The sequence below is a fragment of the Colobus angolensis genome, unplaced genomic scaffold (genome assembly GCF_000951035.1).
Source record: "Colobus angolensis palliatus isolate OR3802 unplaced genomic scaffold, Cang.pa_1.0 Scaffold37, whole genome shotgun sequence".
In the NCBI taxonomy this organism is placed as follows: domain Eukaryota; kingdom Metazoa; phylum Chordata; class Mammalia; order Primates; family Cercopithecidae; genus Colobus; species Colobus angolensis.
In genome coordinates, this window is record NW_012117043.1 from 2,442,943 (window position 1) to 2,469,953 (window position 27,011).

Below are 27,011 nucleotides of genomic sequence, written 5' to 3' on the forward strand. Positions count from 1 at the left end.
TTGTATTATCTATGTCTTAACAGGTTGCTAATAGCGATTATTTTTTTGATAGATTTGTCTTTTGAGTTTCATACTAGAGTTATGAGCAGATTGCACACCACCATTTCAGTTATAGAATAGTTTGTGTTTCACCACGTACTTTTTACCAGTGGGTTTTATACCTTGAAAAGCTTTCTTTTTGCACGTCAGAGTTTTCTTGGTTCAGATTGAATTATTCTTGTTAGTATTTCTTGTTAGGTGGGTCTGGTGGTGGCAAATTATCTGTTTTTGTTTGTCTCAGAAATATTTTATACCTCCTTCATATTTCAGTATAATTTTGCTGAATACAGTATTCTTGAATGGCAGTGTTTTCTCCTTGAGCACTTTGAAAATGTTGTTATACTCCCTCCTGGCTTATATGATTTACATTGGGAAGTCTGTTGCCAGACTAATTGGAGATACAGTATTTGCTTCTTTTCTCGTGCTGCTGCTTTTAGGATCTTCTCTTTCTCCTTGACCTTTGAGCATTTTATTATTATATGTGTTAGAGTATTTTTATTTTGGGTTGAGTGTTTGTTGTTCTCAGTCCTTCCCATAACTGGATATTTATATCGTTCTCAAGTTTTGGAAAGTTTTCCATTATTATTTCTTTGGCTGCATTTTCTACCCTTTACTCTTACCTCCCTCTTGAACACCTTCTTAGATTTGGTCTTTTTTTTTTTTTTTTGAGACGGAGTCTCGCTCTGTCGTCCGGGCTGGAGTGCAGTGGCCGGATCTCAGCTCACTGCAAGCTCCGCCTCCCGGGTTTACGCCATTCTCCTGCCTCAGCCTCCCGAGTAGCTGGGACTACAGGCGCCCGCCACCTTGCCCGGCTAGTTTTTTGTATTTTTTAGTAGAGACGGGGTTTCATCGTGTTAGCCAGGATGGTCTCGATCTCCTGACCTCGTGATCCGCCCGTCTCGGCCTCCCAAAGTGCTGGGATTACAGGCTTGAGCCACCGCGCCCGGCCAGATTTGGTCTTTTGAGGTAATTGTCTGCATCCTGTTGATGGTATTTATTCCTTTTTGTTCCCTACCCCCCTCCGATTGTATGTTCAAATAGCCAGTATTTTAGGTCACTGATTCTTTCCTTCACTTGGTCCATTCCACTGTTGAGAGTCTCTAATGACTTCTTCAGTTCAGCAAATATGTTTCTAAGTTCCAAAATTTCCACATTTTTTTCCCAATCTCTTTGTTAAATTTCTCTGATAAATTTCTGAATTGATTTTCTGTGTTTTCTTTGGAGATCACTCAGTTTCCTTAAAACTGCTATTTTGAATTCTTGGTCAGAGGGCTCACAGATCACTCTCTCATTAGGGTCTGTCACTGGAGTTTTGCTTTGTCCATTGGGGAGGTCATAATTCCCTACTTGCTGTTGTTTTTTCATCTGTATGTCTATATCTTTGCATTGATACTTTATTTTAGTTTTATCTGTCTACCTTGTTTTGTTTTTATTGGGTACATTTTGCTTAGTGCATTTTTTTAAATCCTTTTAGAGTCAGGGCACATTTTGTTGCCCAGGCTGGAGTACAGTGGTGCAGTCATTGCTCACTGTAATCTTGAACTCCGGCTGGAGCAATCCTCTAACCTCAGCCTCCTGAGTAGCTAGGACTACAGGCACATGACACCATACCTGGCTACTTTAAAAAGAATTTTTTTTTTTTTTTTTTTTTAAGAGACAGACTCTCATTGTGTTGCCCTGGCCTGTCACAAACTCCTGGCCTCAAGTGATCCTCTCACCTGCCTTGGCCTTTCAAGGCACTGGAATTACAAGCATGAGGCAGCATGTCTAGCCTGTTAGTGAATCTTTACAGCTAAGTTGTTGCCCTTTTTTTGGGATGTAGGTGGTATCTAAAGCCCAGGTTCACCTTGGCTCTGCTAAATTATTGTAGTGCTGCCTATCCTGTTTTGGGAGCATCCCAAAGTGGTTATCCCCACAGTGTGTCAAGTCTGGCTGGGAGTTTGTACCCAGGGACCTGTGTAATGTATCTCCTACTACATGGTGCTGCTGAACAGTCATTCTAATTTGGTGTATTCTTTGGCCAAGTAATAGAACAGAGTTTCCAGGGCTAGGGATGGTAGTCTAGCCTCCCCACTTTGTCTTTGCCTGTCCTCAGGGTTGTTTCTTCCATCAGGCAGCCACGGTACTTCCCAGTTTAGGACAGTTTTCCTGCCAGAGCATCCAAGATGGTAGGAAACCTGGTTTACCGCCTCAATCTTACTTTTTCCAGTATAGTCACCATGAGTTAGGGGGAGATTTTCTGTGCTCTTGATGCCAGGCAGAATCAGGGGAGGGGCATCACAGATCTGGAAGTCTGAATCTCTTAGCATTCACTTTGAGGCTTTTTTTCTCTTCTCTGTGGCCTCAGGAATTGTCTCATCCTCATATTTGAGTTCTGAGTGTTGCTGTTAAAATCTTGATACTATGTATTTGTTTTTGGTTTTCTGCAGGGGTAGTGAAGCCAGGTAGCTTCTATACTACCATTTTGGAACTAGAAGTCTCCATCTTCTAGTAGAAATTATTTTAAAGCATCTATTATTACTGTGTTCAGTGATATGAAGGAAAATATGCTTCTTTTAAATAAAAGGGTAGGAAATAGCAGCAGAGAAAGAGAAAATATGGGAAATTACCTAGTGAAAAGTCGACAACTTAAAAATATAATATCAAATATAAAAATGAAATGGGTGTGTTAACAGCAGAATTTGATTGAGTAAATGAATTTGAAGATAGATCACTAGAAATTTCCAAACTGAATGAGTGAAAAAATAGAAAATAAGTAGAGTCTTAGCAACGTGTGGAACAGTATCAGAGGCATCATATCTGTAGTTATTGCAGAAGGTGAGGAGAGTAAGGGAGGAAAAAAAAGTCTAAAAGTGGAAAACTTTCCACTTTTGTCAAAAGACATACATTTACAACTTCAAAAAGATAAGCAAGCAACACATCAGATTAAATACAACAAAAACCATGTCAAAGGACATCATAGTCATTTTTCTGAAAACCAAAGTAAGGAGGAAATCTTGAAAGTAGGCAGATGAAAGTAATGCATTGCACACAGAGAAAGTACATTTTAATACACTGTTGACTTCTCATTGGAAACCATGGAAGTCAGAAGACAGTGGAATAACATGTCTGAAGGACTCCAAGAATAAAACATTGGCCACCTGAAGTTTTCCATCAAACAACAATATCTCTCAAGGATGAAGGAGCAGTAAAGCCAGGACATCCACACTAGAAATTATGCTAATGGCACATAATACCAGAAGCAAACTAACATATTTAAGAAATAATGAAAAATGTGGTCATTTATTGTTGAATAGAAAGGATAATTTTTCCCTTTTAAAAATTTGTGTCTAATATATGGGTATGATTGAATTAGTGTGGGGGTATTATATTGTATATACATGTAATGCATATGACAACTATAGCACAAAGATGGAGGATGCTAGGGCGGAGGCAGGTATATAGAGCTGTACTATTGCAAGATTCAACATTGCTATACATAAAAAAATCAGTACTTCAATGAAAATGGCATGCTAAAAATTGTTCAGTTAATGCAAAAGACAGGAAAGGAAACGCAGAAGCACAAGAAAAAGAGGGATAAACAGAAAACAAATATTAAGTGGTATATCAAAATTCAACCATATAGAAATTAAATATTAATTTACTCCAATATAAAGGAAGAAATTATCTATAAGATAATATTGAATATAGAGACATTAATATGATAGTAAATGTATGTTAAAAGATACATCATGCAAATAAGAAACATAAGAATGCTGGAAATTGAACTATATTAGTATCGAGTAAAATAGAATTTAAGACAAAGCCTGTTACCAGAGATATTTTGTACTGTTCAAAAGTCAAATTATCAGGAACATTTAAATGTATGCACCTAAACTCAGTTTTAAATGCACGTAATTTAAATGCACCTTGACATTTTGGGCTGGGTGATAAAAAAGAAAATAAATATATGCATCTAAAACTGAGTTTTAAAATACATTAAATAAAATCAGAATTAATAGGATGAATAATTCTACAATCAGCATTGTTGATTTTAATACCACTTTATTGATGTTTGATAGAATAGAGAAAAAAGACATAAATTATTAGAATAACACTGTTAGCTACATTAGCCTAATAGATAACCAAACGCAACAACTGCAGAATACATATTATTTTCAATTGTGACATCATGCATAGTTTGAATGGATGTGAAACAGTGGATAATAGATGGTACTTAAGCCAGAGGGAAAACATTTATTATTGATGGATTTGAATGGCAATCACAGTGCAGTGCAGGGTACTGTAGGCTTGATAAGCAGCTTGATTCCAGTCATTTCCATCAGTGAATAGAATCTTACCTTGGCCATGAGTGATCCAGATTGTTCAATTAGCAGCCATGATTTGTTTGCAGAACTCATGTCCCCAAAGAGGTGCATCTGTAATCTGCGAGTGTTTAGTCTTCCTTCCGGCAGATGAGACCACTGGCCAGGCCATTGCCAACTGAGGAAAAGTCAGTAAAAATAAAACTTCTAGAGGGTTTTCAGAATTAGGAGTCAGCAAACTTTTTCTTTAAAGGACCAGATAATAAGTATCTTTGACTCTGCATTCCATGCGATCTCTATACTCAGCTCTCCTGCTGTCATACAAAAGCATCCGTAGACGGTACATAAATGAATGGGCACGGTTGGCCCACCGTCATAGTTTTTGCCTACCACTGAATTAAAGCTGGGGTGATGGCTTTGCATTATTCTGTCATGCTGGTTGCTCCTTATTTCAGTCAGTCTTCCAGAGTTGTTGGGGTTATCCAGCTGTCAAGGCCCAGTGGGCATCATCAGATTTCATCTTAGCTGAGCCATCAGTGAATCAGGCCCAGGTATTTAAAGGAAGCTCTGTGAGTCCAGTGCCTCTTGAGCCAGCGGCATGCTTCAGACAGTGGAGTAAAAGATAAAAGTGGCTGTAATACCCAAGGTTCTGCTTAACCAGGCTGGCTATACTCTGGAATATACCATTTCTATTTGAATAGCGGTCCCTGTTGGTTGGGTTCTTCCCACCTTGTTCATTTTCAAGTTTGAGTTGACCCATCCCCAATGGGTCTAGAAAGTCAGGAGGCCTCTGTGGGTCAGTTGTTCAATTACAGTTAGAACTTTGTAGCTGGTTAATAGCTGCCATCTAAAAAAGGGAGTGTACTTGGTGGCTGCATCAGGCAGGTGGCGATGTTGTACTGAGATAACACCTCTGGGTACTTCAGCAGCCATTAAGTCTTTACCTAAACATTTTACTCTTGGAATCCTATGTTGTTTCTGGTGTATAATATGGGAAGGAACTGGAAGTCTAGTAGGTGGTCTGTTGTGCAGTTGTCTCACTATCACCTCAGTGTACATGTTCGATGGTATCCTCTGGCATAAGCATTTAAGTACAGTCATGTAAGCCATTAATACCAGTTATATATTCGTCAACATAAGTCACAATGATAGTACATTGAATTGGACTAAAGGGTCCCACCATTTTGCATCCCATTCCAGTGTATCTTTCCCCAATGAAAAGCATGGACTAGTGTGTTTAATGTGCACATGCCAGTTGCTCCAGTGACAATTGCCCCTTGGTAATGTATCCCCTGTGTGCATGGCAGGGGAAGCTGCCCTTTGGATAAGGTGGGACCGCTAGGATATTGGGCTTTTATCTCACTTGGCCTTTTTTTTTTTCTTCTTCTTCTTTTGTTTTTTTGAGACAGGGTGTTGCTTGCTTTGTCACACAGGCTAGAATGTAGTAGTGCCATCATTGCTCACTGCAAACTTGAACTCCTGGGCTCAAGAGATCCTCCACCTCAGCCTCCCGAGTAGCTGGGACTACATACAGGTGCATACCACCATGCCCAGCTAATTTTTATAAAAGTTTTTTAGAGAGGGTGTTGCTATGTTGCCCAGGCTGGTCTTGAATCCCTGGCCTCAAGAGATCCTCCCACCTTGGCCTCCCAAAGCTCTGAGATTCCAGGCATGAGCCACTGTGCCCAGCCTGAAAGTGCAAGTGTTTTTATCAGTTCCGATGGATAAAAAATGTTGAAGTACATGGCTGGGAATGTCTCTAGAACTTGTATTTTAATTCCCTTTTTTATATTTTTAGGTGTTTTCATTAAACATAACCTCATCAAATGGCTTGGACTTTGGCAGGTGGTTGTTGCTATATGCAGTTATCTTTATGATTTTTGAATGCCATTTTCGTAGGCATCTGAAAGTTTAGTACTCTTGGTCTTGAGACTTTTTATCCAAGCACTCTCTGCTCTTGGGTTTTCTTTCTTTTCTAGTAGGGTTAGAAAGGGCATTGTTATTTGAATCATTAGGCATACTTTTGGCCATAGAAAGAAAACCACATTTAACAATGGTTTTTTAAAACCAGAGTTTATTTTTATCACATTATGAAAAGTTTGCTGCTGGTCGTGGCTCAATGATGTCTTTGTGACTTTTTTTGCTCTTTCCCTCGTGATTCCTTTATAAATATCACTTCCCTGGGCATCATTTCAGACTTCAAGGCAATAAGATGGGGAGAAGGGGCAGCATCAGTCATGTTAATTTCCTTTATCAGGAAAGCAGATACTGTTTCAGAATCCTGCAATAGCCACCTGCCTTTGCGTGATCATAACTGTGTCACCACTTGTTATAAAAGAGGCTAGGTAATCACATATTAAGTGTCTGTGGTGGCATCCAGTGAAGGAGTGAATGTTGGAGATGGATGTTGGATTTGCCTCTCAGCAGTTTATATAATCATCACCACAATTAAGATATAGAATATTTTTCTTATCTCAGAAACAACTTTCCTCCTGCCCTTTTTGGTCAGTGCTGTCTGCCCTGCTGCTGCCCTAGACAACCATTGCTATTCCCTCATTATTTAAAAAAATGTGTGTGTGTATGTGTGTGTGTGTGTATATATATATATGTATTTTTTTTTTTAGAAGGGGTTTTGCTGTGTTCCCCCAGGCTGGAAGGCAGTGGTGTAATTTCAGCTGCCTGCAACCTCCACCTCCCGGGTTCAAGTGATTCTCCTGCCTCAGCCTCCTGAGTGGCTGGGATTACAGATGCATGCCACCATGCCTGGCTAATTTTTGTGTTTCTAGTAGGGTCAGGGTTTCACCATGTTGGCCAGGCTGGTCTCGAACTCCTGACCTCAAGTAATCCGCCTGCCTCGGCCTCCCATAGTGCTAGGATTACAGGCATGAGCTAATGCACCCAGCCTAAAAATATTTTTTCTATAATTTCTAAGGTTTGATATGGGGTTGGAGGGAATGCTATTGGTGGTCACTTTATTTTCTAGCCTGGTATTGTTGATCAATACCAGAGTTATTATTTAAGTATTCTAAAAATGCATATTTCTTGGTCATCCCCCCTCCTACCCAAATACCTACTGAATCATAATTCCGAAGGTGGGACCACAGGATCTGCATTTTGTACAGATAATCTAAGTGTTTCTTATCACACTAAAGTATAACAATCTCTGCTTTAGATTTTAGGATGTTGAATAATCCCAAAATGTTATCACTCTTATAAATTGAGGTTGTTACTGAGTTTTTGGTGGTGAATTCACAGCCTTATAAAATGCTGATTTCTACATCTTAGATGCTGAAATGTAGTAACATTTAGTTCTATATCCAGTCCTCTTGTTTCATATGTGCTTTGACTTCAACCCATTTTGTGAATTAATTTTTTTAAGTTTTGATAAAATGTTGAACATAATTGAAAAGACTCTTGAGAAATTTTATGTTCCATGTGAGTATATCTACTGCCTTAGATATTGGTTGCCCCAAATACTACAGTTTTGAATTCTCAAATCAATGAAATATTTAAAAATGAATAACTCACATTACTCAAAGTATTTGTATAAATCAGAATTACTGGACTATGACTATAGTACGTTTTAAAGAGCACATATATTAGCTTTTTGAGGCCTAATTGGTTTCTGATTAGCCAAATTTTATGTCATTATAATGAGAAATAAGTGTGAGATATTATGCTAAATAATACAGGAAACATTTAATGAATGGTAAATTACATAACCTAACATAAATTTGCAAAACATTTAATTAAACACTGTAATACTGTATTTGTATCTCATTAATTAAGAACTGATATTTGTATACTTAAAAACTCCAAATTGGTAATAATGAGTGCCCTAATGAGGATTCCCAGATTAAGTTAGGTGCTGTTTGCTTGAGTTTTTCTTCTCATGGCACACTTTTATGCTGAATGGAAGGAAACTTAACAAGAACATCTGGTTATACCTTTTACCCATATTATATTCAAGCCGCTTGTTTAACCCAACCCCAGATGTGAAATGAGCCAAGATAGGCACAGATAAAAATGCTAATTTAGGCTTCTCAGCAGCTGCTTATCTTCCTTTGAGCATAGGACAGCAATGGCATCTCTAAGAACTAAGGGGGCTGTTAAATGAAACCACAAACTATAAAAAGAGGCTGTAGAACTTCACTTTCAGCAAACTAGTTAGTTAGTGTTCCTTTCATTTTTTATGATAGATTTATTGAGGTCTAATTCACATACATAAAGGTCACCATTTTGTAACATACAATTCAGTGTCTTTTTAGTATATTCGCAGTTATACGTTGATCACTATCATTCAATTCAGAACATTTTTCATCACCCCAAAGTGAACCTTGTATCTATCAAGTCACTCTCCATCCACTTCTCCCTGATCCTTGGCAATTACTGATTTATTTTCTGTATCTGTGGATTTGCTTATTTTATACATTTCACATAAAATGGAATCATACAATATGTGGACTTTTATGTCTGGTTTCTTTCACTTTGCATAATGCTTGTAAGTTCGTCCATTTTTAAATATGCATCAGAAAGTTCATTCCTATTCATGGATGAATACTATTTCATTATATGGATATATCACATTTTGTTTATTCATCTATCAATTGATAGACATTTAAGTTATTTGCATGTTTGGGCTTAGGAATCCAGCTGTGAACATTTGTATATAGTTTTTTTTTTTTTTTTTTTTTTTTTTTTTTTTTTTTTTTTTTTTTTTTTTTTTTGAGACAGAGTCTTGCTCTGTCACCCAGGCTGGAGTGTAGTGGCGCAATCTCGGCTCACTGCAAGCTCCACCTCCCAGGTTCACGCCATTCTCCTGCCTCAACCTCCCAAGTAGCTAGGACTACAGGCGCCCGCCACCATGCCCAGCTAATTTTTTGTATTTTTAGTAGATATGGGGTTTCACCGTGTTAGCCAGGATGGTCTCGATCTCCTGACCTCATGATCTGCTGGACTTGGCCTCCCAAAGTGCTGGGATTACAGGCATGAGTCACCACGCCCAGCCTGTATATAGGTTTTTGTATGAACGTATGTTTTTAGTTCTCTTGGATATCTAGGAGTGAAAATGCTGGGTCATATGGTAACTTTATGTTAAACTTTTGGAAACAATTTTTTTTAAGCTTTTATTTTTTAGAGATGGAGTCCTCTGTTGCACAGGCTGGAGTGCAGTGGCTCAATCATAGCTCACTGCAGCCTCGAATTCCTGGGCACCAGCGATCCTCCCACCTCAGCCTCCCAAGTGATTGGGACTACAGGTACATGCCACCACACCTGGCTGTTTTTCTTTTTTCTTTTTGTAGACACAAGGTTTCACTGTGTTGCCCAGGCTTATCTCTCTGGCTTCAGGTGAACTTTCCACTTCAGGCTGCCAAAGTACTGGGATTACAGGCGTGAACCATTGCACTTGGCGGAAGCACTTTCTAAGTGGCTACACCATTTATATTTCCCCCATGGAAATTGGAGGGTTTCAGTTTCTACACATCCTCACCAAAACTTGTTTTCATCTTTTTTATTTTAGCCATTCTTTTGGGTATGAAGTGGTATCTTGTTGTGGTTTTTATTTGCGTTTCCTTAATGACTAATAATGTTGAGAGTCTTTTTGTATGCTATTGGCCATTTGTTTATCTTCTTTGGAGAAATATTTGTCTCAATCCTTTGCTTACTTTTAGTTGGGTTGTCTTTATGCTGTTGAATTAAGTTATTTATGTATTCTAGATACTAGACCTTTATCGGAAGTATTATTTGCAGATACTTTGTCCCATTCATTTTATGGCTTTTTTTACTTTCTTAATGGTATTCTTTTTTTTAAAAACAGGGTCTCACTCTGTTGCCCAGGGTAAAATGTAGTGGTGTGATCACAGCCCACACCAGCCTTGACTTCCCTGGGCTCAAGCAATACTCCCACCTCAACTTCCTGAGTAGCTGGGACTACAGGTAGCTGGGACAACAGGCGCACACCACTATGCCCAGCTAATTTTTCTATTTTTTTGTAGAGGCGGGGTTTCACCATGTTGCCCAGTCTAGTCTTGAACTTGTGGGGTCAAGTGATCTGCCCGCCTCAGCCTCCCAAAATGTTGAGATTATAAACAGGAGCAACCGTACCTGACTTTTGTTGTTGTTGTTGTTCTTTTGAGACAGATTTTCACACTGCTGGCATGCAGTGGCACCAGTATGGCCCACTGCAGCTTCAAGCTCCTGGGCTGAAGTGATTCTTCCACCCCAGCCTCTTGAGTAGCTGGAACTACAGGCATGTGCCACCAAGCCAGGCTAATTTGTTTTTATTTTTTGTAGAGACAAGTCCTTGCTGTGTTGCACAGGCTAGCCTTGAACTCCTGGCCTCCAGCAGTCCTCCCACTTCCACCTCCCAAGGTGCTGGGATTATAGGCATGAGCTACCATGCCCAGCCAATGTATTCTTTGTACACAAAAAGTTTTTAATGTTGAAGAGGTATGATTTGTCTACTTTGACTTGGGTTGCTTATAGGTGATTTCGATTAAGAGTCCAAGTAAGAGACTAATATAGTAACCTGGTAGATGATAGTGTTTTAAGTGTTTTTTTTTTTTTTCTTGAGATGGAGTCTCGGTCTGTCACCCAGGCTGGAGTGCAGTGGCATGATCTCAGCTCACTGCAGCCTCTGCCTCTCAGGTTCAAGCAATTCTCCTGCCTCAGCCTCCTGAGTAGCTGGGATTACAGGTGTGTGCCACCACACCCAGCTAATTTTTGTATTTTTAGTAGAGACAGGGTTTCACCGTGTTGGCCAGGCTGGTCTGGAACCCCTTACCTCAAGTGATCTGCCTGCCTTGGCTTTCCAAAGTGCTAGGATTACAGGTGTGAGCCACTATACCTGGCCACAAGAGTGATAGTAGTATGTTGATAGCAGTGAAAACAGACATTTGGACAGAGTTGGAATATATTTTTATGATGACAATAATAATAGCAAACATCTTTGTATAGTGCTTATTAAGTGCTAAGCACTTTTCTAAGTGCTGTATGTGATAACTCATACCCAACAACCCTATGAAACTGGCATAATTATTCCTATTTTGCAAATGAAGAATCTCAAGGCACAGAGCTGGTAATTAACTTTCATATGGCCGTATAGCTTGTAAGTGGTAAATATATTTACTATGATATATTGCCTCTAGGTAAAGCTTAAAATATATATGGCTTTATATTTATAGTACTGTTTCCATGTATTTTCATAATCTTCTATAATATCAAACTTTGTAGATTATTTTTCATTTCAAATTGGTATTTTAAATCTAATCTGAAAAGAAATTGTATGTGTATGCACAAATGTGTATATGTAGTTATGTGATATATATAAATGGATAGATATACTGTATTTTTGCATTAACAGTTGCCTGAAAGAAGGATGTGTTCCAAGATAATGAAAAATAGTTGTGGGATTTATGTGTGTGTGATTTTTTTTTTTTAAATACTAAAGTGATTTTCTGTGTTCATGTTTTGTTATTTTATTATATATAGCTATATTCTACTTTGAAAACAAACAAAATGTCTGCTTGCTATTGAATGTCATTTTTCTTCAAGCAGATAATCCATATTTTTAAAAATTAATTAATTTATTTTACAAATTGGGGTCTCACTCTGTTGCCCAAGCTAGAGTGCAGTGGCACAATCATAGCTCACTGCAGCCACATAACTCCTGGGCTTAAGCGATCCTTCTACCTTAGCCTGAGTAGCTGGGACTACAAGTGCACCACTGCGCCTGGCTTGCTATTGAATTTTTTAAAGTACCCTAAAAATAAAGTACCTTAATTTCATTGGTCTCATGTTCTTAACTCATGTCTTGTATGGATTTTTCTTAAGGGAAGACTTTCTTTGGTTTTTCCTCTCTCTACTGTGGAGAATCTAATAACACTAACTTTGAATTTCAACTGAGCAAAAGATTATTCCAATAAAAAGAATGCCATTCTTCTCATTGTAGATCTATATTACAAAAAAACTATATTGAAATATTATAATTTGAATTGCATCAACAAAAATTTTTGTCAAAATTTGGTTTTTCTCTTGTTATAAACATAGTACTCTTGATTTTGCTTTTTTGTCTTCAAGGCCTAAAATTTATTATCTGGTCCTTTACAGAAAAGTTTACTGACCCCAGTTCTAAAAGAAACCTCTACTTCTCTCATGTCCACAAACATTTTCTGTGTCGGTTTTATAGGATTTTGAAATGTGGCCAACCGGGAGTACAAATCGTTTATCTCTTGCTCTTCACAGCTGCTTAGTACCTGAGTTCAAAATACTGACTAGTGAGTGTCTTAAAGAAATAATCATATAAATATGTTTGTGTCCTAAATTTCAGAGCAGAAGTTTGGATAGTGAGTGGTACCTGGACTTGTTTAATATTTGTTGTCACAGTTGCCTAATCTATACATGGTAAATGTTATTTGTCATGATATTCATGATATTTTAGTGCTGTAGAATTCAATCAGTAATATGACTCGACTCCTATCTAGCTCTTCTTTTTATAATGAGAAAATGTTAATTAGAAATAACATTCCATACACTTTTACACTGTTGGTGGGATTGTAAACTAGTTCAACCATTATGGAAAACAGTATGGCGATTCCTCAAGGATCTAGAACTAGAAGTACCATATGACCCAGCCATCCCATTACTGGGTATATACCCAAAGGATTATAAATCATGCTGCTATAAAGACACATGCACATGTATGTTTATTGCTGCACTATTCACAATAGCAAAGACTTGGAATCAACCCAAATGTCCATCAGTGACAGACTGGATTAAGAAAATGTGGCACATATACACCATGGAATACTATGCAGCCATAAAAAAGGATGAGTTTGTGTCCTTTGTAGGAACACGGATGCAGCTGGAAACCATCATTCTCAGCAAACTGCCGCAAGAACGGAAAACCAAACACCGCATGTTCTCACTCGTAGGTGGGAACTGAACAATGAGATCACTTGGACTCGGGAAGGGGAACATCACACACCGGGGCCTATTATGGGGAGGGGGGAGAGGGGAGGGATTGCATTGGGAGTTATACCTGATGTAAATGATGAGTTGATGGATGCTGACGAGTTGATGGGTGTAGCACACCAACATGGCACAAGTATACATATGTAACAAACCTGCACGTTAGGCACATGTACCCTAGAACTTAAAGTATAAAAAAAAAAAAAAAGAAATAACGTTCCGTAATTGAGGTCCAAAAACCATGCAGATAATATCATCATCTTATTACTAGTTTTCCATTTTTACAGGATTTTTCCATTTTTAATAATGTCTGAAAAACCATCCAGCTAGTTAACTAATAGCAATAGTTACATTATTTTACATTTTGTGGATAGGCAACTTGTTATCCTCTGAATTGTTATTGAAAGGATTACACTTTCCCTACTTATTTTGACAGCTAGTATCTTTAGCAGTCCTTCTCTGCTCATTTATATATGCTGATATGTCTTCAAGGTCATAGAGCAGAATCACATCTCTAATAGCAGTTTTCTAAAAAAGCATTAGATGGAATTCTGTCTTCCTGCCTTGATACTGATTGTTAACACCACCTCTGTATCCTGAGTATTCTTAAAATGAAAGAAAGAAACTCCTTTTTATTGATAGACCAGGAAGTGGTCTTGATTATAAGTGTTTTGGAAAAAGATGTTAGATAACATAGTTCAGTTTCACTGTGGCTGGAACATAAATTGCTCAATGATAAATCTAAAGATGCCTTTCTTTATATAGTTGACTCTGTGATGTGAAAATGCGTTTCATATTATGATATTAATTTATTTGGGTACTGTATTTCTCTTCTCTTGCTTCTTCTGTTTACACCTTACTTTGTCCTTTTTTCCTTTCTCTTGCTTTTCTACTACTTTCATTCTTTCTTTTAATGGGATCCCTGATCTATTCAGAAAAGTCAGTTAAGCTGAACATAATCGTAGGCAAGCTACAGAGGTTAAACACTTCTGGAACAACTGTTTATCTGAAATACTGGAATTATTGGCAGTTAAATTTCTCAGCTTTCAGGACAGTCTTTAATTATATCATTAAGGTGTCATTTGGATGTGTCACAGTAGTCGAGATTAGTAGGCATGTGGTTGAATTTTGAGTTTGTTCATGTATTGATAATGTTTGTCTAGCAGTTTTCTAGCAATGAAGTATCTTGTCTTGATACATAAGGCTAAAATTTCTTTTCTATTTATAAGATTCCAGGCTCTATTAGAAACTTGTACTTTAATGGCTACCTATAGCTTTTGTTCATGGTGCATTTCTGAAATATGTAGTCTTATTTGAAGATCTAATACATTGAAAAGTGCTTCTCTGACCACTTGGGGACTTTTACCTAATTTGTGTTATTACAATGAAGCGAGTATGCCTCATACACATAGATATGTATACATACAGCTATTTTTTAATTTTTAATTTTTGTGGGTACGTAGTAGATATGTATATTTATAGGGTACTTGAGATATTTTGATAACAGGCATATAATACATGGTAATCACATCAGGGTAATTGGGGTATCCATCACCTCAAGCATGTATCCTCTGTGTTACAAACAGTACAATTATACTCTTTTAGTTATTTTAAAAATATTTTTTAATTATTGAAAAAAATTTTTGTGGGTACATAGTAGGTAGGTGTATATATTTATAGAGTACATTAAATGTTTTGTTTTATCCAGGTGCTGTGACTCAAACACCTGTAATCCTAGCATTTTGGGAGTCCAGAGTGGGCGGATTACCTGAGGTCAGGAGTTCGAGACCAGCCTGGCCAACATGATGAAACCCCTTCTCTACTAAAAATACAAAAATTAGACGGGCGTGGTGGTCCATGCCTGTAATCCCAGCTATTTGGGAGGCTGAGGTAGGAGAATCACTTGAACCCAGGAGACAGAAGTCACAGTGAGCCGAGATTGCACCACTACACTCTAGCCTGGGTGACAGAGTGAGACTCCATCTCAAAAAAAAAAAAGAAAAAGAAATGTTTTGTTTTAATACAGTCATACAAAGTCAAATAACTGCATCGTGAAGAATGGGGTACCCATCTCCTCAAGCATTTATCCTTTGAGTTATAAACAATTTTATATATATATATTTCTTTTTGAGACAGAGTTTCACTCTTGCCACCCAGGCGGGGGTGTACTGGCATAATCTCAGTTCACTGCAACCTCTGCCTCCAGAGTTCAAACGATTCTCCTGCCTCAGCCTCCCCAGTAGCTGGAAGTACAGGCGTGTGCCACCATGCCTGGCTAATTTTTTGTATTTTTAGTAGAGACGGGGTTTCACCACATTGGCCAGGCTGGAACTCCTGATCTTGGCATCCCAAAGTTCTGGATTATAGGTGTGAGCTACCACACCTGGCCCCAATTATATTCTTTAAGTTATTTTAAAATATATGATTAAGTTATTATTGACTGTAGTCACCCTGTTGTGCTATCAAATAGTAGGTCTTATTCATTCTATTTATTTAAAAATGTAAAATTAAATTATTGACTCCAGTCACCCTGTTATACTATCAAATATCAGATATTATCCATTTTTTTCTATTTTTTGTACCCATTAACCATCCCCCCTCCTCCCTCCTCCCTCCACTACCCTTTCCAGCCTCTGGTAAACGTCCTTCTACTCTATCTCCATGAATTCATTATTTTGTTTTATTGATTGATTGATTGAGAGGCAGTTTCACTCTGTTACCTAGCCTGGAGTGCAATGGTGCGATCTCAGCTCACTGCAACCTCCACCTCCTGGGTTCAAGAGTTTAAGTTTCTCCCACCTCAGTCTCCGGAGTAGCTGGAATTACAGGTGCACACCACCATACCAGGCTAATTTTTGTACTTTTAGTAGAAACGAGGTTTCACCATGTTGACCAGGCTGGTCTTAAACTCCTGACCTCAAGTGATCTGCCTGCCTTGGCCTCCCAAAGTACTGGGATTACAGGCATGAGCCACTGTGCCTGGCCGAGTTCATTGTTTTAAGTTTTAGATCCCACAAATAAGTGAGAACATGCAAAGTTTGTCTTTCTGCAAGTGGCTTATTTCACTTAACATAATAACCTCCAGTTCTGTCCATGTTGTTGCAAGTGACAGAATATTATTCTTTCTTTTTATGGCAAATAGTATTCCATTGTGTATATATACCACATTTTCTTTATCCATTCATCTGTTGGTGGGTCCTTGGGTTACTTCCACATCTTGGCTGTTGTGAATAATGCTGCAGTAAACATGAGAGTGCAGATATCTCTTTGATATACTGATTTCCTTTCTCTGGGGTATATACCTAGCAGGAGGATTGCTGGATCATACAGTAGCTCTAGTTGTAGTTTTTTCAGGAACCTCCAAATTGTTCTCCATATGGGTTGTATTAATTTACATTCCCACCAATAGTGTATGAGGGTTCCCTTTTCTCCACATCCTTGCCATCATTTGCTATTACCTGTTTTTTGGATAAAAGCCCTTTTTTTAAACTTGGGGAAGATGATATCTCATTGTAGTTTTGATTTTCATTTCTGTAATGATTATTGATGTTGAGCACCTTCTCGTATACTTGTTTGCCATTTGTATGTCTTTTGAGAAAATCTATTCATATCTTTTGCCCATTTTAAAATAGAATTGTTAGTTTTATTTTCTTTTGAGCTGTTTGAGCTCTTTATATTTTCTAGTTATTAATCTCTTGTCAGATGGACAATTTACAAATATTTTCTCCCAATCTGTGGGTTATCACTTTGTTGATTGTTTCCTTTGCTGTTCAAAATCTTTTTTAACTTGTTGTGATCCCATTTGTCTATTTTTGCTTTGACTGTCTGTGCTTGTAGGGTAATACTCAAGAAATCTTTGCCCAGTTCAATGTTCAGGAGTTTCCCAAAATGTTTTCTTGTAGTAGTTTCATAGTTTGAGGTCTTAGATTTATTTAAGTTTTTAATCCATTTTTATTTATGTGTATTGCGAGAGATAGGGATCTGTTTTTATTCTTCTGCATAAGTATATCCAGTTTGCCCAGCACTAATTATTGAAGAGACTGTGTTTTCCCAAATATATGTTCTTGACATCTTTGTTGAAAGTGAGTTCACTGTAGTATGTAGATTTGTTTTTTGGTTCTCTGTTCTGTTCCATTGGTCTATGTGTCTGCTTTTATGCCAGTACCATGCTGTTTCAGTTACTATAGCTCTGTAGTATAATTTAAAGTCAGGTAATGTGATTCCTCCAGTTTTTTGTGTTTTTTTTTTCTTTTTGCTCAGGTTCGCTTTGGTTATTCCGAGTCCTTTGTGGCTCTGTATACATTTTAGGATTATTTTTTCTATTTCTGTGAAAAATGTCATTGGCATTTTGATAGGGATTGCATTCAATCTGTAGATTGCTTAGGGTAGTATGGACATTTTAACAATATTGATTCTACCAATCCATAAACATGCAATATCTTTCCATTTTCTTGTGTCCTCTTCAGTTACTTTTTATCAGTGTTTTGCAGTTTGCATTGTAGAGAACTTTCACTTCTTTGGTTAATTGCTAGTTATTTATTTGTAGCTATTGTAAGTGGGATTACTTTGTAAATTTCTTTTTCAGATTGTTCACATTTGGCATGTAGAAATGCTACTGATTGTTGTATGTTGATTTTGTATCCTGCAACCTGGCTGAATTTGTTTATCAGTTCTGATAGTTTTTTGGTGGAGACTTTAGGTTTTTCTGAATATAAGATCATATGATCTGCAAACAAGGCTCATTTGACTTTTTCTTTTCCAATTTGGATGCCTTTTATTTCCTGTCTGATTGCTCTGGCTAGGACTTCCAGTACTTTGTTGAATAAGAGTGATAAAAGTAGGCATCCTTGTCTTGTTCCAAATCTTGGCAGAAAGGCTTTCTGTTTTTCCCTGTTCAGTAAGATGCTAGCTGTGGGTCTATTGTACATGGCTTTTCTTGTGTGGAGGTATTTTCCTTCTATACTCAGTTTTTTGAGAGTTTTTATTATGAAGTAATGTTGAATTTTTATCAAATGTATTTCCAGCATCAATTGAAATGATTATATGGTTTTTATCCATTATTCTCTTGATATAATATGTCATATTGATTTGTGTATGTTGAGCTGTCCTTGCATACCTGGGATAAATTCCACTTGGTCGTGATAAATGATTTTTTTAAATGTGTTGTTGAATTTGGCTTACTAATATTTTGTTGAGGATTTTTACATCAGTGTTCACCTGGGATATTGGCCTGTAGGTTTCTTTCCCTTCCCTTCCCTCCCCTCCCTTCCCTTTCCCTCCCTTTCTCTTCCCTCCCCTCCCCTCCCCTCCCTTTCGTCTTTCTTGTTTTTTCTTTTCTTTTCTTTCTTTTTTTTTTGATGTATGTGTTTGGTTTTGGTATCAGAGTAGTACTAGCTTTGTAGAATGAGGTTGGAAGTATTCTTTCCTCCTCTATTCTTCTCAATAGTTGGAGTAGGATTGGTATTAGTTCTTCTTTAGATATTTGGTAAAACATCTAAAATTAAACAGTGAAGCCATTGGTCCTGGGTTTTTCTTTGCTGGGAGACTTATTTTTTCATGGTTCAACCTTGTTAGGTTGTATGTGTCTGGGAATTTATCCATTTCTTCTCGATTTTCCAACATATTGGCATATAATTGCTCATAGTAGCCTCTAATGATCCTTTGAATTTCTGTAGTAGCAGTCATAATGTCTCCTTTTTCATCTCTGATTTTATCTGATTTTATTTATTTGAGTCTTCTTTTTTTCTTAGTTCAGCTAAAGATTTGTCAATTTTATTTTTTCAAAAACCAACTTATCGTTTTGTTAATCTTTTGTATTCTTCATTTCAATTTTATTTATTTCTGCTTTGATCTTTATTATTTATCTTCTACTAATTTTGGGTTTGGGTTCCTCTTGCTTTTCTAGTTCTTTAAGATGCATTGTTAAGTTGTTTATTTGAAGTTTTCCTTTTTTTTATTTAGGTGCTTATAACTATAAACTTCCCTCTTGGTACTGCTTTCACTGTATCCATATATTTTTTCATGTTAAGTTTCATTCAGAAATATCTTTATTCTACTGTGCTTTTTCTCTTGTCTGGATTTTTAGAAACACTATTTGACAATTGTTTTAGGTGGTGGAAAATTAATTTAGTCAGTGTAGAAAACTTAAGTATCTGTGACCTGCTTTCCTTTTAGAGGCTATGCTTGAAAATGCTTATAACAGCATCAAATTTTCCTTGGCTTTCTTTAATTTTTTCTCAAATGAGTAAATGGAGATATTTTTGCTCAAGTTGTCACCAGTTAACTGATACTGAGATAAAGGTAGTAAATTCAATTTGCTAATTCAAAAATACTGGAGATTCCTTATTTACTGTATGATGTGTCATACAAATTAACTTTCCCTGGCTTAGGTCTGTGGCTCACCACTTGTTTTTGTAAATAAAAACAAGTTTTTTTTTTTGTTGTTTTTTTTTAACATCACTCATTCATTTACATATGTTCTGTGACTGCTTTGACAGTCCAAGAGTAGAGTTGAGTAATTGCAACAGACAGTAGAGCTTTTACATCCTACAAGGCCATATGGCCTCTTATAGAAAAAGCTTGCAGATACATGAGCCACTGCAGATACATGAGTTACTATTGTTATCAGTTATGTGTGTGTGTTGGGGGGCAAAGGGCATTGAGTGTTTTAAGATCTTATTTTTTTGCATTTCACCTCTCTTCAGGATCCTATATCCCTGACTATTGAAGTAACATTCTACCTAATGGAGTTTTGGTCAGCAAAACTCATCTGTAGAGTAAATTTTTATTTATTACCTGATCTTAGGTACATTTGATAATGAGGCAATCATTTATATTCATATTTGGTGATGTGTGATACTCTTAGATAAATCCAAGTAGTTTGAGACATTTTTATATCTTTTCTTATCTCATTTCTAGGTACAAGACATCTGCTTCAGCCATGACTGTCGCTGGGTTGTGGTTAGTACTCTCCGGGGTACTTCCCACGTTTTCCCCATCAACCCTTATGGTGGCCAGCCTTGTGTTCGTACACATATGTCACCACGAGTAGTGAATCGCATGAGCCGTTTCCAGAAAAGTGCTGGACTGGAAGAGATTGAACAAGAACTGACGTCTAAGCAAGGAGGTCGCTGTAGCCCTGTTCCAGGTCTATCAAGCAGCCCTTCTGGGTCACCCTTGCATGGTAATTTTCTGTCTCCACTGTTGTCTTGAATCTTCCTTCCCTTTGTCCTTATTTTTACAGATCTGGGGTAAAACTAAACTTGTTATAGTCCGTTCATGTAAAAAGAAGATCTTAGGCTTATATGAAATTCTTAATTATTAAATCATTTAATAAATTGGAGCCAGTATAGTAATGGTGATCTTTACCATGCTATTTTAACTCCCTGTTTCAATATATAAGGGATATTTGGTATCATATTTATGGAATATAAAACTTGGAACTATTTTTATAACTTCAGGGAACTGAAACTCCTTTTTACTTATCTCTTCCAGAACATTGTGTTCAATGGGACACTGTAGTTTATTAAGAAGTATTTATTGTTGGAAAGAAATAGTCATGGGTAATGTGTGTTTTAGATAGAGCAGCATTTGCTTTTTGTTTTTTGAAATGGTGTCTTGCACTGTAGCCTGAGCTGGAATGCAATGGCGCGATCTCAGCTCACTGCAACCTCTGCCTCCCAGGTTCAAGTGATTCTCCTGCCTTAGCCTCCTGAGTAGCTGGGATTACAGGTGCCTGCCACCATGACTGGCTGATTTTCTGTATTTTTAGTAGAGATGGGGTTTCACTATGTTGGCGAGGCTGGTCTTGAACTCCTGACCTTGTGATCCATCCACCTCGGCCTCCCAAAGTTCTGGGGTTACAGGCGTGAGCCATCACGCCCGGCTGCATTTTATTTTAAAATGGGATTGGCGGGATTTCTGCTAGTGTGTCACAGGAAAAACAAACAAAAAATAGTGTATGTCAGTAATTTATCTTAGAGCAAGTAGCTGTGTAACCATCATCCCAATCAATAAATGGAACATTATTGGAATCTCTCTTTTGCATACCTTCTGCATAACATTAAACCACAATTCTCATTTTTATGGTAACCACTTGTTTACTTTTTAGAATAGTTCTACTCCTAAGCAAGTGTCCTTAAACACTGTTGTTTCCATTTTATGTAAATGAAATTATAGAGTATGTATATTTTGATATCTTTGGCTTCTTTAACATTGTATTTGTGAGATTAAGTTTTGTTGTTGCAGGTAGGTTTAGTTCATTTATTTACAGCTCTCATTTATTCCATTGTACTTCTATTTATTTATCCTTTCTACTACTGCTGATGTACATTGCATGGTTTCAGGTTTGGGGATAATATGTATACTGATTTTTGAGTGGAAATTCTTGATCGTAACGTAGATGAATCTTAACCTTGATAAATAACACTGGAGTGGTTGTACCATTTCATTCTCACTAGAACGACAGAAAACGTTGGCATTAGATCACCTTTTCTGGAGCATTGCAGATTTCCCTTGATGGGTGACCATATTAGGTTTTCAAGATTGGGGAATCTTATATAGAGAGATTATGGTTACCACAGAAAGTCATTGTTATTTTATTAATTGACCTGAAATTCGCATAACATAATATTCGCCATGTAAACGTGATGGTACATTCATAATGTTGTGCCACCACAACCTCTGTTTACAAAGCATTTTCCTCACTCAAAAAGGAAACCACATATTCTTTAAGCACTTACTCCTCATTCTTCTTTCCCCTAAACCCCTAGCAAACACCACTCTCTGCTTTATAGATTGTTACATTTACTTGTTATGTGTATTTTATATAAATACAATTATAGAATATATGACCTTTTGTTTCTGCCTTCTTTCATTTAGTATAATGTTTTTGAAGTTCATCCACATTGTAGTATATATTAACACCTCATTCCTTTTTGTGGGTAAATTATATTCCATTGTAGGAATATAACACAGTTGATCCATTCATCCACCGATGTACATTTGGGTTGTTTCTACCTTTTGATTATTGTGAATAGTGCTGTTATGAATATGTGTGTTCACGTATTTGAGTACTTCTTTGTAATTCTTTTGAGTATGTACCTTTCTTAATTTGTTTCAGCTTCTATACTGACCACATTACACATTCTTTTGTAGTATCTGATGAATTCCAGATGTGTGTGTGTATATATACACACACATACATACTGTAGGAAGCTTTAAGATAGACTGAAAAAATATAGCTAAATGTTATCCTCGGGACTTTTGTAACTCAAAGAAATGGGACCTCTTTTTACTCCTGAGATCATACTTTATGCTTTTGTTCTATTATTTTTAATGAGAATGATTGTTATTCATGTGTATTTAACTTAACTAGTGACCCGTGATATTTAAGGTTGAAAGTTTTTAGAATCAGTCCTAGATGCAAAAGGCCATTGGGAACTAAACATTGAGTATACATGGACATAAAGATGGGAATAGTAGACACTGGGGACTCCTGGAGGGAGGAGAGTGGGAAGGGGGTGAAGGTTGAAAAACTACCTGTTGGGTACTATGCTCACTGCCTGTGTGACAGGATCATTTGTACACCAAACCTCAGCGACGTGCGGTTTACCCATGTAACAAACTTGCACATGTGCCCCCTGAACATAAAATAAAAATTGAAAAAACAATGCTTATATTTAGAAAAAAATAGAATTTTTATAAAATAAAATTTAGAAAGCAATGAGATATTGATATTTTCAGCTACTTGTAAGACGTTTTGTTTCAGACTTAACTAGTTACATGTTTTGGTGTTAGTGTTAAAATTGTGTTCTCTATGTAGATGTGTAGTATAGGTTCTTTGGGGGCTTTTTGTGTTAAATGTTTTTCTTAACATAAAATTTTACCAAAATCTTTTGGCAAAGCGATTCACTGTATACATGGGGCAGCTAGGTCAATAAGAGAAACCACAGATGTATTAGTAAATTAAGAAGAATTTGTGATCCCTACATTTATATGTCTTCAGAAAATATTCCCTTGAGCTTCTTTTTTTTTCTTATTCTTGCTTCTTTATTTGGCAAACCACATAAGAGGTTTCTGTGTTAGGCTTCGAGCATAATATGCACAAAAGATTATGGTCATTCCTACCCTCATGGATCTTCTATTCCATGGGAAAAGACAGATATTAAATGACTGCGAACAAATATCTTTCAATATACTTTTGCTGAAGGTTGCAAAATTCCAATGAAGGATTTTGTCATTTGTAAAAGGACAATAGTTAAAGAGCAATACTAGATTTCCAAGTCAGAATATACTGTTTTCGCTCGGCTTTATTGCTTTCATGTCTCTCCTCATGTTTTTTTGCAGAAATCTCAGAGAGGAGAATCCACACTGTTTGACTATGCTGCTGTACTTAAGATTTCCTTTAGAAAGCAAGGAATTTCAGACAGCTTATTCCTCCTGATAGATAACACGTGTTAAAATTTTATTTTCCTCTATTTCTCTGTGTAGTTTTTCTCATTTTTGAAGCATGGACCTTACAGTGATGGTCATTTTTCTTCATGTTTTTTTGTATCTTACATGTCATAACAAAATGGGCATTGTTGTTGGTTAGTTCTAAAAATGATGTATTTACAGTTTGTGTGGGTAAACAGTCTGATGCTGGTCAAAAACAATGTAAACCATTGAACAGGGAGGGATTCATCTTGAAAATGAATCATGTTTTGGCGGTATTACCGTTGTTTGTCTGTGCTCTTTTTAGCCAAGTAAAGGAAACTGTTAAATAACAGTTGATATAGGGGTATTTCCTTTTTACTCTTTGGACCCAATCCAGTTTAAGTTAGGATTATTTTATCTATTTGCCAATTTTTTTTAACTTTCCAGAGGATGTTTATTTATTTGAAATATATTCTTTATAAATATCTCTTCCATTTCCTATCTTGTTGCCCGAACATCCACTTTGTCTAGTTGAGGAGTTCTTGTGATCCATGAACAGGATAGGAAGAAAATTTACATCTTTATATTCACTATCCTTTAACCAAAAGTAAGCATTTCCTTTTTATTATGAACATGGAAAATACATGACAAAAATATTAACCGTGCTTGTGAGACTGTTACCAATAGAAAATGCAGAGATACTCATATCACTTTATATATGAATTATATATCTCGAGTGTCTTGCATTATTGAATATATTTTAAAATATTGTTTTTACTCATCACTACTGTGAAATTATTATGATTATATAATATTTTAGTATTAATTGATTATATACATAACACTTTCTTTTTAGTATATTGATAACTGTACTTTAATATAGTTCATTTTCTTTGTAATTATATGTCTTTTCCCCATGCCTTGTAAGTATTATTCTGGGAAATATTCCTCAGGCTTCCCTAGACGGTCCAAATAGTTTGTGGCACAAAAATGGTTAAGAATCCCTAATCATTTTTTCCCTCATCTGTATCAGTAATCTCTAACAATTTTTTACTATCACAAGCACTTCCTTTGTTAACCATAAATATGATCTGCCAATTTTCTGCTTAAGATCTTTGTGTCTCACCATATTCCTAGAAGTTAGAAAATCTCCTATCTTATTTCCAGCTTCTTGTCTAACCATACCTAGGTTTCTGTACCCTTCCTTGAATATGCCACATGTATTTATTTTTGATAACTTTCCTATTTGCAGCTTTTCTTTGACACTATTACTGCCTCTTTGAATGCCTACTAAGCAAGCTAAAATATGCTTTTTGTAGTCTTTGTCAACCTTGATATTGGTATGTTCTGCATACTTCTATCATATTATAATATGCAGGTTATTCATTGGCATGTCTACGCTTCCTATTAGATTAACCTCCATGAGCACAGTCTTTTTGGTGTTTGTATTTGTATCTTGGCAATTGATATAGATTCTAAGGCTTTATTTATTTTTTTGAGATGGGGTCTTGCTCTGTCACCCAGGCTGGAGTGCAGTGGTGCGATCTCAGCTCACTACATTCTCCGCCTTCCGGGTTCAAGCGATTCCCCTGCTCAGCCTCCTGAGTAGCTGGGATTATAGGTGCATGCCACCATGCCCAGCTAATTTTTTTCTTTTCTTTTCTTTTTTCTTTGCTTTGAGACGGAGTCTTGCTCTGTCTCCCAGGCTGGAGTGCAGTGGCACGATCTTGGCTCACTGCGACCTCCACCTCCCGGGTTCAAGCGATTCTTCTGCTTCAGTCTCCTGAGTAGCTGGGATTACAGGCACCCGCCACCATGCCTGGCTAATTTTTGTACGTTTAGTAGAGACAGGGTATCACTATGTTGGCCAGGCTGGTCTCGGACTCCTGACCTCAAGTGATCTGCCCACTTTGGCCTCCCAAAGTGCTGGGATGAGACATGAGCCACCACGCCCAGCCGAATTTTTGTATCTTTAGTAGAGACTGGGTTTTGCCATGTTGACTAGGCTAGTCTCAAACTCCTGACCTCAAGTGATCCACCTGCCTTGGCCTCCCAATGTGCTGGGATTACAAGCATGAGCCACTGCGCCTGACCAGATTCTAAGGCTTTAAAACAGAGTTTTAAAACATCTTTGAAAGTTGTTCTAAGAAGAACAATTTAGATTTACGTAATTACTTGCTAGAATGAAGAGCTTTTTTTCATAGTAACAACTTAAAAAAATCAACATCTCTAAGATATAGTCATTTGATCAACAACGTTAATTAGTGTTTATTGTGTCCAGGCACTGTTCTGAGTTACAGGAATTTAGCATTGAACAAAAGAGAAACATGTCCGTGTTCCCATGGAGCTACAGAGAAAAGTGAGGGAAGAAGAATAGGGAATGCCTAGGGAGGGTTGCAATTTGAAATTAGTGTGCTTCCCATAGGCCTTACTGAGATGATGACATCTGAGCAAAGACCTGATGGGAGTAAGAGAGAAATTCATGTAGAACAGCCTGTGTAAAATCCTGAGGTGGGAGTGTGCCTGGAATGTTCAAGGAATGATAAAGAGACCAGTGTGGCTGAAGCACATGGTGTAAGGTGTGTGATAGGTGATGAGATCAGAGAGGTAATGAGGGCAGATCATTGTCAGCCTTTCACGCAGCATGAGATGCGGAGGGGGGCTCTGGAGGGCATTGAGAATAAGAGTGACATGATAATACTGTGTTTTGGCAAGACTAGATTGGAGATCTGTATTGAGAACACACAGTCTGTACGTGGATATGGGTGGAAACTTAGTTGAGACCAGTTAGGAGAGTATTGCAAAAATTCTGGCAAGAAAAGATGAGGTTTGGAGTAAGTTGTTTATAGTGAAGATTGTGAGAAGGCATTGGATTATTGATATATTTTTCATGGTATGGCCATCAGAATTTCTGGTACATTTTATGTCAGGTATGAAAGAAGAGATGAGTCAAGATAACTAGTAAGACTTTTAACCTAAACGTTGAGAAGGATAGGGTTGGTGTCAGTTGAGATGAAGAATGCTGTGGATAAAGCAAGTTTTGGGATGGGGACAGGATCAGGAATTTTGGACATGTTAAGTTTAATATGATGTCTCTTTGACCTCCTACTGATGTTAAGTAGGTAGTTGGTTATATGAGTCTGGAGTTCAGTGGAAAGCAGTCATTTATATAGGGATAAATGTTTGCAACACATAGATAATAGCTGAAACAAAAATGAGATTACCTTGTAAGTAAGTGAGTATAAAAAAGAGACGTCCCAGGACTGAGCCCTGGGGCCCTCC

At 37.1% G+C, this 27,011-nt stretch overlaps 1 protein-coding gene across 1 annotated transcript in view; it reads left to right on the forward strand.

Annotated features, from left to right (window-relative positions):
• Positions 1–27,011, forward strand: part of BCAS3 (breast carcinoma amplified sequence 3) — a 655,658-nt gene that overhangs the window by 224,345 nt on the left and 404,302 nt on the right. Inside the window, exon 11 of the mRNA XM_011953652.1 lies at positions 20,232–20,496. Coding sequence (XP_011809042.1) covers positions 20,232–20,496 — 265 coding nt within the window. The remainder of the gene's footprint in view (positions 1–20,231; positions 20,497–27,011) is intronic.